Here is a 15,314-nt window from a genome sequence, read left to right on the forward strand (position 1 = left end):
TCAAACGCTGCCCTTGGATTGGCCCGCGTTGCGCACCGTCCGCTCCCCAAACACGTGCTCGCCCCCCGCAGCTACTGGGCCCCACCCGCTTAGGAGCAGCCCAGGTAGGGGGCGCCCTATCTGCCCCGCCCCTGAACGACAAAGAGGCTGCGGGGCCAGGACGAGCAACGAAAGCCCCGCCCCCAGAGGGCCCGCCCCCTACGCGGCCGCGGTTCTAACTCAGCCCGCAACCCGCCAGGCTCCGCCCCTCGCCTCGGTGAGACTGGCGGGGCGGGGCGTTGAGGGGGAGTCACGTGGCGCGGAGGCGCGTGGTGGGCGGCGGCGGTGTTGAGTTCCTCGCGCTGAGGCTGGCGCTATGAAGCGGAGCGCGCGCCCCGCAGGGGACGGGCAGGTAGAGCGGGCGGCGCCACCCGCCTTCCCGCGCGGCCCCTCGCGTCAGCGGCCCCCTGGGCATCCTCCCCCCCCCCCTCCCGCCGGGGAGGTGGCAGCGCGGGCCCGGCCTAGGCCTCCCGCCCACACAGCGGCGGGGCCGGGGTCGGGGCGTGTCCCCAGGTGCAGGCGGGGGAGCAGCGCCCTGCTCCAGGCTGTGCAGTGCGGGGCGGCCCGTGGGCGCTGAGAGAGAGGCTGGATAAACAGTCTGCCCAGCGAGGGCTGGCCTGGCTGCCCAGGGGGTGGAAGTGAATTTAAAAGGTGGAGAGAAATGTTGCAGGGCAGTTCCTGCACGGGAGTTGCCTACAGCTTGTTTAAAGGCTGAGGGTCAGATTTGCAGGATTGGCCAGTTCACGCTGCTCTGCTTGCAATCCATGCAGGCTATGGGTACCCTTGGGTACAACTATACAGCAAGCCGGATCCCCTGGCAGCGAGACTCAGAGCCCAGGTCTAAAGGCTCAGGCTCCTGCTGTGGCGCTAAAGATCTTAGAACTGGAAGGGACCTCAAGAGATCATCTGGTTTAGTCCTCTGCACTCATGGCCGGACTAAGTATTATCTAGACCATCCCTGACAGGTGTTTGTCTAACCTGGTCTTACAAATATCCAACGATGGAGATTCCACAACCTCCCTAGGCAACTTATTCCAGTGCTTAACCACCCTGACAGGAAGTTTTTCCTGATGTCCACCCTAGAGTGCCTGCGCTCCAATTTAAGCCTATTGCTTTTTGTCGTATCCTCAGAGGTTAAGAAGAACAATTTTTCTTCCACCTTCTTGTAACAACCTTTTATGTAGTTGAAAACAGTTATCATATCTCCTCTCAGTCTTTTATTCAGACTAAACAAACCCAGTTTTTTCAATCCTCCCTCATAGGTTATGTTTTCTAGACCTTTAATCATTTTTGTTGCTCTTCTCTGGATTTTCTCCAATTTGTCCACATCTTTGCTGAAATATGGTGCCCAGAACTGAACACAAGACTCCACTTGAGGCCTAATCAGCGTGGAGTAGAGCGGAATAATTACTTAGATCTTGCTTACAACACTCCTGCTAATACATTCTAGAATAATTTTGTTTTGTTTGGGTTTTTTTTGTTTGGTTTTTTGCAGAACACCTGTGTTGATCAGGCTTGCTGTGTGGATGTACCCTTAGAAAACCAGGGCATGTTAAATACATTAAATGCTGTCACAGTGATTTCTGCTGTGAGACATGAGCTTGGGATGACTTGTGCTGATAGATACAAAGAAATAAAACTTCAGTTTGCAATCTGTAGTATATGTTTGTGTGAACCTTAATGCACTATAAAAGCACTATACTGGAGAGTATTATTCTCTCTACTTTTTTATTTTATTTTAAACACAGTTGAGGAAACTTGGTCACTGAATTCAAGTGATCTGTTCAATGTCACATAACTTTTGGAAGAACTGGGAATAGATAGAACTGGGTTATGTCTGACTAGTTACTTATTGTTATGTGCAGTGGTGTGGTAGCTGTATTGGTCCCAGGATATTAGAGAAACAAGGTGGGTGAGGTAATATCTTTTATTGGACCAACTTCTTTTGGTGAGAGAGATGAGTTTTTGAGCTTACATCGACCTGAAGAAGAGCTCAAAAACTTGTCTTTCTCACCAAAAGAAGTTGGTCCAATAAAAGATATTACCTCATCCACCTTGTCTCTCTAGTTACTTATGAAGCAGCCATTGCCACATAGTATTTGAGCACCGCATGGCACCTTTGTGCATTAGAGAAGTAGTAACCACATTTTACAGATGTGGAACCAAGACACAGTTAAATGATCTGCCCGGTGTTGCACGGGAAGTTTGTGGCAGTGTCAGGAATTGATCCTAATAGGTTTTTTGAGTTTAGTCTGGGGCCTTAATCACAAAACGATCCTTTCCTCTGTTAAATAGTCTGTATCTAGTTCCTTTCTTTTTAAAAAATATTCCAGCATGTGGGAGGTTTGAAAATACTCATTTCTGAGTGGAGGAAAGAAAATTAAACTTGGCTGTTGTAACTGTAATGTTGCATGAGATGAACTATATTTACTGAGAGAACCGTAAATTAGAACTTTCTCAATTTTGTAAATTTAACATCTCAGTCCAAATGTTCCAGTAACAGGTTTTTTTAATTTAGTGTTCAGTGCTGAATATATCCATCTTTGATGCCAATTCCAAATTGATTTCCATTTTTCTCAAAACTACTGATTTGCTGCTTTATCCTTCCTGTTTGACCACTTATCTACCCAGTTCCCTGGTTGGTCACACTGTTCATCTAAAGTCTTGCTGCCCCATTTATCTTCCCTTCCTCTGAGCCCCTTGGGATTTAATTCATTTTAATATTATTTATTATTTGTAATATGGTAGTACTTAGAGACCCCAATGTTGTTGGGCATTTTACAAACATATGACAAAGAGATGCTCTCTGCCCTGAAAACCTTACAATCTATGTAAAGAATCTTACTTTAATATTTTAATTTTCACTCTGTTGCCTGAACCAGAACAGCTGGGATTTTGTTAAGACTGCACAGGTGTGTTTTTGAAGTGCTGGTGGTGGGGAACTGCAAAAGAGAAAAGCAAAACGAGAAGTAAAAATTAAGGGAAGCATACAAAGAGATGAGAAAGAGGAGGAAGCAAGCAACCAAGAAGGGAGAGGAAATAATAGAAAAGGTGTGGGAGAAATACAAATGCCATAGGTGTTGTCCTGATAGTTTACTGGCAATGCATACTTGGAATGACCCTCACTCCCCCATCCACCTAGAGGTGGGAAAGTTGCATATACAGCTCAGCCCTTTAGGGAAAAGGCTACATGTATAGTTCTTTAGCAACCCCTTGTGGCTGACTGAAGGAAGTTTGTATGCAGTGTTGCAGTCATGCTGGTCCCAGGATATTAGAGACAAGTTGAGTGAGGTAATATCTTTTGTTGCAACAACTTCTGTTGATGAGAGAGACACATTTTCGAGCTTAAACAGAGCTCTTTTTCAGAAGGAAGTTTAACAGGTTTGAGGGGGAGCTGTTTTCACTAGAGGTTTCTTGCCAGCGTGGTAGTTACTGGCTTATTTTAAAAATTAACTGACCACTGTGGGCACGCATCTATTAGGACAGGTGGATTTGCAAGGCAAGAGGTGATAATCAGTTGCCTATCTATTTGCACATTTTTCAGGGTTACTATATGAACATTTCTGACTAGTTTTGGGGGGGGTTCTAATAGTGTACACATCAAATAAAGATTGGGGATTTCAACATATGTCTAGTTTTGTGTCCTTTTTGGTAGGTGAGGTAGTCCCCATAATGCAAGGTTCTTGGAGAGGGAGAAGGGGGGAAATTAAGTTTCCTGGGACGATGTTCCCTTCTGTCCCCCCTAAAAGGAGCAGAATTTAAATAAAAAGGGGAAATAAGAGGAGAGAGAGACACCACAAGAGAGACTTGTGGAAATAGGATTGTAAGAAAAAAAATAGACACATATAATACAAAGTGATCAAAGTAGAAGAGAGTAAGAAATATGTTGCTTCATTCTAGGGTGAAAAATTGTATTTGTGGGGTTTGTTTAGCACCCAGTTTAGTTGCCGGATGTAACATAAACATTATAATTGGATTGGAGGTTGAAATAAGCAAAATATCTTCTGAAATTTTGCAATCCTGCCTTTTGAAAGCATGTTGGAGAACAGATATTGAAGACAAAGAAAACCGAAGCTCTTAGTGATAACTCGTGAATGTACAGCAGAGTTTTCAAGACAGTGCAATGTGCACCTTTACCTCTGAGATTAGAGCTGAGTCCTCACTTTATTTTGGCATTGAGATTTATTTTTTTTTTAATCATGGGTTTTTTTAAACCAGAGCTAATTTTCTCAGATGCAGAGTTGAAATGGATGCTATAGCAATAGTTAGATACAAGAAGAGAAATTACATGACTCTTACTGGTCTTAACGTGGAATTTAATTGCTTCTGTGTGTTTTTGGTTCATCATGAATGTTAATTTAAGAATTTTTAAAATTTAATTGATCTTTTGTGGTGAATAGAAATATTTCCAGTAGAAGAACTATTATAATTTAGCAACATGGTTGGGGGGTTCAGAAAACTTTTGAGTTCATTTAAAAATTTGAAAGGTACAGCATAAGCCTTAGGTCATTCTAAAGACAGTAGTTCAGCATGTGCATGACACTTGCTATTGTCAAAGTCCCATGCTTTAAAAGACCACTAGATGACATTTTCTTTCAAAATAAAATTCTATATTTCTGAAGATATATTGAACGCAGGGAGATGCATTTGTGGGAGAGAAGGAAGGATGTGTAACCAGAATACAAATTAGAGAATATTGTAGAGGAACAAAGATATGTGGTCTGTTCCGTGTTTCAGAAGGCTGAGACCAAAGAGGAATTTGTTAAAGTCAGGAAGAGAGATTTGGAGAGACTGACAACTGAAGTGATGCAGTTACGAGACTTCCTGCCTCGAATACTGAATGGAGATGTCTTGGAGAGCTTCCGGAAATTGGATGTTATTGAAACAAGTGAGTTGCACCACATTAGCAGCAATCATAAATACTTCCAACACTGTTTAGAACAAACACAGCCCGGTTTGTACAAATGGCTATAGATTTTTGTTGACACATTCTGCTTAAATATTTTGTTAAAGGATAACCCTGGTGTTTTTCAAAATTTCAGAATTAACTAGACATGTCAATCAATTAAATTTTTAAAAATGTTTCAATTAGTTAACTGAAGACAAAATCTTTATTTACTCACGCAAGCTGCTATTTTCCTATTAAAAGACAGAAAGGAAGAGAGATTGGGACAGGAAGAAACTCATTCTGCATTGAAAACCATGAGAGAAGTGCAACGGAAGATGAGGCTCCAAAGAAATTGGACCTTTTTGAACATAAGGCATATCTATCTGCTTTCCTTCAACTTTATATCACAAACTACTAGGCTTTGTTTGCAAAATACAGTTTTTTTGAGATGGCAGAGGGTAACCCCTTTCCTATCCAAGCTCCAACAGCTGTGGAGAAGAACTGAGGGAGACCATCAAAGAGGGCCAAATAGTAGTAAAGATGGTGCTGCTAGTTTCTGTGGATGCATCGTACATGGCTGCCGGATCCATGGTCATGGCCATTACACCTACATGCCTCTTGGTTGCAGACACATAGTATTCCGAAAGAAGTACAAACTTCTATAAAAAAACTTCAAGGAGATGAAGTACTTCAGTAACTAGACGGATGAAGTGCTCCACCCCTTCAAAGATTCCAGAGCTCTGCTGAGGTCAGTAGTAAACTATTCTCCAGTACCATACTAAAAGCTGTTCCAGTACCAGCCCCAACACGACAAAGAATGCTATCCTTCCCACATAACAGCCAAGCAGAATAACCATCCAGGAAACAGCTTCTTATTCCAGAAGAGACCCGTCATCCTCCATCATGCACCCGAATCCCTCTCAGGGGCAGCAGGTTTGATGGGAGTGTCGGGAGCCTCATCAAGAGCAATCCAGAGTTGATCTTCAGAAAATGCTTTACCCCCTTCCTAGGGGTGTGGCCAGAGATTACTGCTGACAAATGGGTGTTCAACATTGTTGCCCACTGCTACCCCATCCACTTTCATTTTTTGCCTCTTGCCTACTTCCTTTTACTGTCCCTCTTCAGGGACTCTTCCTGCGAGTGCCTGTTACAGAAAGAAGTCTCTCAGAAGCCACAGAGAAGGTGCTGCAAGAGTACGGGGGTAGAGGCATCTGCTTGTAATACTTCCTTATTATGAAGAAAAAATGTGGTCTTCGTCCTATCCTACACCTGAGGAGACCAAACAAATATGTACACTGCCTCAGATTTAGGATTGTAATGGTTGCCTCCATTATTTCATCTCTTCAGGCTCAAGATCGGTTCTTTGCTCTCAACTCACAAGACAGACTTCCACATAGCTACCATCCATCTGGCCCTCAGGAAGTACCTGAGATTTACAGTGGGGCCTACTCACCAACAGTATAAGGTATTGTTATTCCGGCTCTTCACGTCACCAAGAGACTTCAGAAAATGCCTAACTGTGGTGATGGCAGCAGTGCACCTGAGAAAGAGGGTCATCCACATCTATCTATGGCCAGATAGTGTTAATCGGAGGCAGCTCACAACAAGAGACATTGACAAGTTTCAGTTATGTCCTCTGTCCCTTTTCCTAGCTGTACTTCCGGAAAATGTCCCTGTGGCCTGCCACCTCCCACAGCTCCCATTAGCTTGGAACTGCAAACAGTGGCCACTGGGAGCTGAGGGGGGCCATGCCTGCAGACGGTCAACATCAGCAAAATGTCTCGTGGCCCGCAATCAGATTACCCTGATGGGCTGCAGGTTGTCCACCACTAGCCTAATGTAAACTTACTGGCCAGAGAACTTATTTCGGCATGGGACCTCAATGTTATTCTCCTAAAACTTACAGAGTGCACCCTCGCTTTTGAGCCTCTTTCCTACTGTGCTCCATCCACCATCTCTCAAAACAATCTTTTTTGGTGGCCATCACCTTAGCCAGCAGAGTGAGTGAGCTTCAGGCTCGCATGGCTGAACCCCCATACACATTGTTTCGCGCAGTCAGTGTGGTACTGGGATCTTAGGAAGATTCGTACCCAAAATGATTTCTGAATTCCAGTTAAGTCAATCCTTTAACTTACCTGTGTTCTTCCCAAAACAACACTCAAGACAAGGGGAGAAGAAACTACACAGTCTGGATGTATCCAGAGCTCTTTGAAATTATATTGACAGGAATAAAATTTTCAAAATGTCCTCTAATCAGTTTTGGTTACAGCTGGTTGTTTCATCGGAAAGTTTGTCAAACTGGATAACACAAAGTGTCTTGATGTGTTGCCAGTTGGCTGGTGTACCTCCCCCACCAAATATCAAGGCTCACTCCATCAGAACTCAAACAACATCTTCTGCCTGTTTCTGAAATGTGCCAATATCAGAAATCTGCAAGACAGCTACAGAGAGCAATTGCCTTATTTGTCAAGCATTATTCCAAATTTGGGAGAGCAGTACTCCAATTTTGATTTGACTGACACAGCTGATACTCCTCATTCATACCATCTGGAGAAGATACTGTTTGCCAGCCACGTACAGTAAGATCCACGCTGGCACACACTCGTAGAAGAAAGAATAGATATTTACCCTACAGAAACTGGTTTCTTGAGATGATGCCATAATCTGCCCTCCTTCCCTGCTTGTCAGAGTCGTCAGCAGCACAGGCTTTGAGTTGCTAGGGAACTGAGGGAGGATTGCACCCAGTCTGCCCTTTATGCCCTCGTGCTTGAGCATAAGGAGGCACAAGGGCATCTGTAGCCCTAACAGTCACTGCTGTTCAGAAAACATTCTGAGCTTGTGTGCAGGAGGGGCATGTGCACTTACAATAGGATCCATACTGACTGCAACATTTCGAAGAATCACAGTTACTGTAGGGTAAGTACCATGGTTACATACTGTAACAGGGCAGTTACCCCGCTCCTAAGAGAGATTCTTTCTTTGTGTGGCAGTAAATAGAGCCACTTTAAGAACATAAGAACAGCCATACTGGGTCAGACCAAAGATCCATCTAGCCCAGCATCCTGTCTTCCGACAGTGGCCAATGCCAGGTGCCCCAGAGGGAATGACGCTATCCCTGCCCATCCTGGCTAATAGCCATTGATGGACCTATCCTCCATGAATGTATCTAGTTCTTTTTTGAGCCCTGTTGTAGTCTTGGCCTTCACAACATCCTCTAGCAAGAGTTCCACAGGTTGACTGTGCGTTGTGTGAAAAAATACTTCCTGTGTTTGTTTTAAACCTCCTGCCTATTAATTTCACTTGGTGGCACCTAGTTCTTGTGTTATGAGAAGGAGTAAATAACACTTCCTTATTTACTTTCTCCACATCAGTCATGATTTTATAGACCTCTATCATATCCCCCCTTAGTCGTCTCTTTTCCAAGCTGAAAAGTCCCAGTCTTATTAATCTCTCCTCATATGGCAGCTGTTCCATACCCCCAATCATTTTTGTTGCCCTTTTCTGAATCTTTTCCTTTTCCCATTCCAATATGTATTTTTTGAGATGGGGTGACCACATCTGCATGCAGTATTCAAGATATGGGCGAACCATGGATTTATATAGAGACAATATGACATTTTCTGTCTTATTATCTATCCCTTTTTTAATGATGCCCAACATTCTGTTTGCTTTTTTGTCTGCTGCTGCATATTGAGTGGATGTTTTCAGAGAATTATCCACGACTCCAAGATCTTGTTCTTGAGTGGTAACAGTTAATTTAGACTCCATCATTTTATATGTGTAGTTGGGATTATGTTTTCCAATGTGCATTACTTTGCATTTATCAACATTGAATTTCATCTGTGATTTTATTGCCCAGTCACCCAGTTTTGAGAAATCCTTTTGTAGCTCTTCGCAGTCTGCGTGGCACGTCACTATCTTGAGTAGTTTTTTATCATCTGCAAATTTTGCCACCTCACTGTTTTACCCCTTTTTCCAGATCATTTATGAATATGTTAAATAGGACTGGGCTCAGTACAGACCCCTGGGGGACACCACTATTTACCTCTCTTCATTCTGAGAATGGACCATTTATTCCTACCCTTTGTTTTCTATCTTTTAACCAGTTACCAATCCATGAGAGAACCTTCCCTCTTATCCCATGATTGCTTACTTTGCTTAAGAGCCTTTGGTGAGGGACATAGAGGGAATCATAGAATATCAGGGTTGGAAGGGACGTCAGGAGGTCATCTAGTCCAACCCCCTGCTCAAAGCAGGACCAATCCCCAATTAAATCATCCCAGCCAGGGCTTTGTCAAGCCTGACCTTAAAAACTTCTAAGGAAGGAGATTCTACCACCTCCCTAGGTAACACATTCCAGTGTTTCACCACCCTCCTAGTGAAAAAGGTTTTCCTAATATCCAACCTAAATCTCCCCCACTGCAACTTGAGACCATTACTCCTTGTCCTGTCCTCTTCTACCACTGAGAATAGTCTAGAACCATCCTCTCTGGAACCACCTCTCAGGTAGTTGAAAGCAGCTATCAAATCCCCCCTCATTCTTCTCTTCTGCAGACTAACAAACCCAGTTCCCTCAGCCTCTCCTCATAAGTCATGTGTTCCAGACCCCTAATCATTTTTGTTGCCCTTCGCTGGACTCTCTCCAATTTATCCACATCCTTCTTGTAGTGTGGGGCCCAAAACTGGACACAGTACTCCAGATGAGGCCTCACCAATGTCGAATAGAGGGGAACGATCACGTCCCTCAATCTGCTGGCAATGCCCCTACATATACATCCCAAAATGCCATTGGCCTTCTTGGCAACAAGGGCACACTGCTGACTCATATCCAGCTTCTCGTCCACTGTAACCCCTAGGTCCTTTTCCGCAGAACTGCTGCCTAGCCATTCGGTCCCTAGTCTGTAGCAGTGCATTGGGTTCTTCCGTACTAAGTGCAGGACCCTGCACTTATTCTTATTGAACCTCATCAGATTTCTTTTGGCCCAATCCTCCAATTTGTCTAGGTCCCTCTGTATCCTATCCCTGCCCTCCAGCCTATCTACCACTCCTCCCAGTTTAGTATCATCTGCAAATTTGCTGAGAGTGCAATCCACACCATCCTTCAGATCATTTATGAAGATATTGAACAAAACCGGCCCCAGGACCGACCCCTGGGGCACTCCACTTGACACCGGCTGCCAACTAGACATGGAGCCATTGATTACTACCTGTTGAGCCCGACAGTCTAGCCAACTTTCTACCCACCTTATAGTGCATTCATCCAGCCCATACTTCTTTAACTTGCTGACAAGAATACTGTGGGAGACCGTGTCAAAAGCTTTGCTAAAGTCAAGAAACAATACATCCACTGCTTTCCCTTCATCCACAAAACCAGTAATCCCATCATAGAAGGTGATTAGATTAGTCAGGCATGACCTTCCCTTGGTGAATCCATGCTGACTGTTCCTGATCACTTTCCTCTCATGTAAGTGCTTCGGGATTGATTCTTTGAGGACCTGCTCCATGATTTTTCCAGGGACTGAGGTGAGGCTGACTGGCCTGTAGTTCCCAGGATCCTCCTTCTTCCCTTTTTTAAAGATTGGCACTACATTAGCCTTTTTCCAGTCGTCTGGGACTTCCCCCGTTCGCCACGAGTTTTCAAAGATAATGGCCAATGGCTCTGCAATCACAGCCGCGAATTCCTTTAGCACTCTCGGATGCAACTCGTCCGGCCCCATGGACTTGTGCACGTCCAGCTTTTCTAAATAGTCCCTAACCACCTCTTTCTCCACAGAGGGCTGGCCATCTACTCCCCATGCTGTGATGCCCAGCGCAGCAGTCTGGGAGCTGACCTTGTTCGTGAAGACAGAGGCAAAAAAAGCACTGAGTACATTAGCTTTTTCCACATCCTCTGACACTAGGTTGCCTCCCTCATTCAGTAAGGGGCCCACACTTTCCTTGGCTTTCTTCTTGTTGCCAACATACCTGAAGAAACCCTTCTTGTTACTCTTAACATCTCTTGCTAGCTGCAGCTCCAGGTGCGATTTGGCCCTCCTGATTTCCTTCCTACATGCCCGAGCAATATTTTTATACTCTTCCCTGGTCATATGTCCAACCTTCCACTTCTTGTAAACTTCTTTTTTATGTTTAAGATCCGCTAGGATTTCACCATTAAGCCAAGCTGGTCGCCTGCCATTTTTACTATTCTTTCGACACATCGGGATGGTTTGTCCCTGTAACCTCAACAGGGATTCCTTGAAATACAGCCAGCTCTCCTGGACTCCTTTCCCCTTCATGTTAGTCCCCCAGGGGATCCTACCCATCCATTCCCTGAGGGAGTCGAAGTCTGCTTTCTTGAAGTCCAGGGTCCGTATCCTGCTGCTTACCTTTCTTCTCTGTGTCAGGATCCTGAACTCAACCAGCTCATGGTCACTACCTCCCAAATTCCCATCCACTTTTGCTTCCCCCACTAATTCTTCCCGGTTTGTGAGCAGCAGGTCAAGAAATGCTCCCCCCCAGTTGGCTCCTCTAGCACTTGCACCAGGAAATTGTCCCCTACGTTTTCCAGAAACTTCCTGGATTGTCTATGCACCGCTGTATTGCTCTCCCAGCAGATATCAGGAAAATTAAAGTCACCCATGAGAACCAGGGCGTGCGATCTAGTAGCTTCTGCGAGTTGCCGGAAGAAAGCCTCATCCGCCTCATCCCCCTGGTCCGGTGGTCTATAGCAGACTCCCACCACTACATCACTCTTGTTGCTCACACTTCTAAACTTAAACCAGAGACACTCAGGTTTTTCTGCAGTTTCGTACCGGAGCTCTGAGCAGTCATACTGCTCCCTTACATACAGTGCTACTCCCCCACCTTTTCAGCCCTGCCTGTCCTTCCTGAACAGTTTATAACCATCCATGATAGTACTCCAGTCATGTGAGTTATCCCACCAAGTCTCTGTTATTCCAATCACGTCATAATTCCTTGACATCACCAGGACCTCCAGTTCTCCCTGCTTGTTTCCAAGGCTTTGTGCATTTGTATATAAGCACTTGAGATAACCTGCTGATCGCCCCTCATTCTCAGTATGAGGCAGGAGCCTTCCCCTCACAGACGTTCCTGCCTCCAAATGTGTCCTTGTCAAAGGCTTTCTGAAAATCTAAGTACACTATATCCATTGGATCCCCCCTTGTCCACATGCTTGTTGACCCCTTAAAAGAATTCTAATAGATTGGTGAGACATCTTGACTATTCCCCAACAAATTATGTTCATCTATGTGTCTGACAATTTTGTTCTTTACTATAGTTTCAACCAGTTTGCCGGCCTCACCTCTGGAGCCACTTTGTTCTTTCCCAGTGAATTGTGGGAGAACTAGTCTGTCCTTCTGAGCACATGGGGGAAATTGTGAAAAGGCACTGGATGAAGTTTTTAAAATGAATTTTTTCCCTTCAGAATTTGTTTGTTATTCAAATATAAGAGAAATTAATATTTAAAGTGATTACTAAGTTGACTAAGTGGTACTGTATGTTCAGAGAGGAATCCTGGTCTCTCATTCTGCAGATTGCAGTGGGTGTAACTGTCCTATGAAGACAGCCCACCTAGTGTTGCAGGCTAGTTTGAAGGGGCATGGGGCTAATCTCCTGATTTATTAGTATTATAATTGCACTTGATTTCTATTTATTACAGCAAAGCACTTCAAATAAAACCATATTTCTAATCTGGAGATCAGTTTCTCTTATTTAACTGTTTTTCTTTTTTAAAGCAATCATGGATCAGTTTTAGACAGCACTGTAAAGATATGCTTAGCATTTATCTAGTGTTCTACAAACATTAATACATTTGGAGTGCTTGTACTACATTTTTTAATTGTTCACATACTTCATACCCCATAGATTAAATCAACATTTACTTCTAGTTGGTGTTGGTATTTTCCTCATCTTCACCACTAAAAGTGAGGGCAAAGATTTCAGATAATCTGTAGATTATGAAAACTAATAAAAAATAGAAAATGAATGACATTAAAAATAAAGATAATGTTCTGGGCAAAAGGGAGTTCAATTTCAACATAGCTTACTGTGCCCTGTTGTGGTCAAGTATGAGAGATTTGATCCTTCATGGTGAATTCTCATGTATTTCCTGGTTTAAATCAAAAACTTCATGTTAATTTAATAGATTTTTTGTAATAATTGTTTAATAATGTGACACATAGTTATAGTCCCAGTTGGCCACAAGGAGGAGGCCTGACACAACCAAATATTAAAGCAGACTCTTCATATTGCATTTGGCAGAATCTTCATGCTTAGTGTAAGGTAGTTGCTTGTAACTTCTTATTGTTTAATTTGTTCAAATTATATTTTGCAGACATGGAGAAAAGAGAACAAGAACTAGAGCAGGTGAGAATGGATTGTGAACACTTCAAAGCCCGTCTGGAAACAACCCAATCAGATTGCATGAGGGAGAAAAAGGTACATTTGTTCACAAAAAAGTAAGCTATGATCTGTATGCTTGAATTTTAGTAAGAAGTGCAGGGAAATCTTAGTTCAGCACTTGAACCGTGCAAGATATAATATCTCTTCAGTATATGGCTTCTGGGTAACCTGGAAAACTGTTGGGCACTGAGTTCATATAACCAAGTAATATGTAAATTGTGCACCTAAAAGTTCTAGCCTTAATACTTTTTGTATGAAAGATTGTTCTAGAACAGAATGATCCATATGATAAAAGTAGTAAAATGAAACATGGCTGCAGAACTAATAATTATTTGAAGCTGAAATCTTAAAGGGAAACAAATTCACACTTCTGTCAGAGTTTATTTACCTCTTGTTATAAATGTCTCTAAAATAACTAATTACGTATTATTCCCAAATAGAGTTGGGGGGAAAACTAAATATGTTTGATAATTGTGTTCAGAGATCTCTCCTTTTTTTCAAACATAAAATTACACCTGAATTGGTATAATAAAGGGATTGTCTCTGTTACATATGTATGTATTGCATAGTCTACATGGGTTAAAAATAATTTGATTTTTTTATATTGTATGTGCCGCGATTGTTATATGTCACAGGATGAATTTAGGACAGTTTAATCCTTAAATATGAATTTCCTTAATTTTTTTTAGATTGTTTGACTCTTTTTGAATCTGGTTTAACACAGCACTGGAAATCTACATAAATGTGCTCTTTGTATCAAGATTGAAAAACACACTGCTTGGGTGTTCGCAAAGCTTGTTGCAAGATCTTTTCAGATAGTTGACATCAAGAGCTGTTTGGAGGAATTAGTCCCTTGAATTTAATGTAACATTTCTATAATGTGTCTGTTTCAAAAGGAAAAATACATGGAATATAACACAGGCATTGCTGTGCACAAAATGAAACCTTCTCCCATCTGGGCTGACTTAAGCTTTGTTCATTTTTTGTTTTTAATACAGTATTTCTTTTTGGCCCCTGTTCTCATTTCTCCTGCTGTCATGTCATGTACCACTAGCTGTACCTGAGTAAAACTCTAGATCTAACTATAGTTGCAATACTGCATAGAGACATTGTCAAGCAAAGTGGAATGCTTGACTCCAGAAAGTGACCTAGGGATTGACTACATAGGGAAGATGCTGTACAATAATGTAGGGCGTGAATTTAAAGTGCAGTAGCTATTCCAGAATAGCTCTTGGTGTGGATACTCTTGTTCCACAAAAAGAGTGCCTTTTTCCAGCTTATTTTGATCTGCTTCCAAAGTGGATTAAGCTAAATCAGAAAAAGGCATTCTTACTCCAGAATAAGAATGTCCACAGGGGGAGTAATTGCAGAATACAGTAACTCCTCACTTAATGTCCTCGCGCATCACTTCGTTTCAAAGTTACGTCGCTGCTCAGTTAGGGAACATGCTTGTTTAAAGTTGTGCAGTGCTCCCTTATAACATCGTTTGGCTGCCTGCTCTGTACACTGCATGTAAGATTTTGTGGAAGAGCAGCAACTTTACAAGGGAGCATTGCACAAGTTCCTCTTCTCTGCCTCCTCCCCTTCCCTCCCAGCGCTTCCCCCACTGCCAAACTGTTTGGCGGCGCTTAGGACTTTCTGGGAGGGAGGAGGAGGAGCAGGGAAGCGCTGCATCTCCACTCCTCCCCCTCCGTTCCAGAAAGTCCTAAGCGCTGCCTAACAGGTGTTTGGTGGCGCTTAGGACTTTCTGGGAGCGGGGATGTGGCATGCTCCAGAGAGGAGGTGGAGTGGGGGTGGGAAGAGTTGGGCCTGGAGTGGAGCGGGGACAGGAAGAGGCGGGCTTGGAGCATCCCCCAGCAAAGTCAGCGCCTGTTCTTCTCCAGGTAAGCTGCCACTGCTACTGCAAAGGTGCTTCCTAGCGGCCTTGCCTGCAGTGGGCTGTGCCTGTGTGGGGTAAGCCAGGGGAACTTCCCAATCACAGTACAGT

At 43.5% G+C, this 15,314-nt stretch overlaps 1 protein-coding gene across 4 annotated transcripts in view; it reads left to right on the forward strand.

Annotated features, from left to right (window-relative positions):
* The first annotated feature begins 289 nt into the window (after positions 1-289).
* Positions 290-15,314, forward strand: part of HSF2BP (heat shock transcription factor 2 binding protein) — a 56,107-nt gene continuing 41,082 nt past the window's right edge. For 2 of the 4 annotated variants that reach the window (XM_048865178.2, XM_048865186.2), the window contains exons 1-3: positions 290-391; positions 4,777-4,927; positions 13,260-13,363. In XM_048865178.2, coding sequence (XP_048721135.2) covers positions 356-391; positions 4,777-4,927; positions 13,260-13,363 — 291 coding nt within the window. In that variant the 5' untranslated portion in view covers positions 290-355. Of the gene's footprint in view, positions 392-4,776; positions 4,928-7,537; positions 7,844-13,259; positions 13,364-15,314 lie in introns of those variants that run through there. The other 2 variants (XM_048865191.2, XM_048865202.2) reach the window with 2 other exon arrangements.

Source organism: Caretta caretta, chromosome 1 (assembly GCF_965140235.1).
Source record: "Caretta caretta isolate rCarCar2 chromosome 1, rCarCar1.hap1, whole genome shotgun sequence".
Classification (NCBI taxonomy): Eukaryota; Metazoa; Chordata; order Testudines; family Cheloniidae; genus Caretta; species Caretta caretta.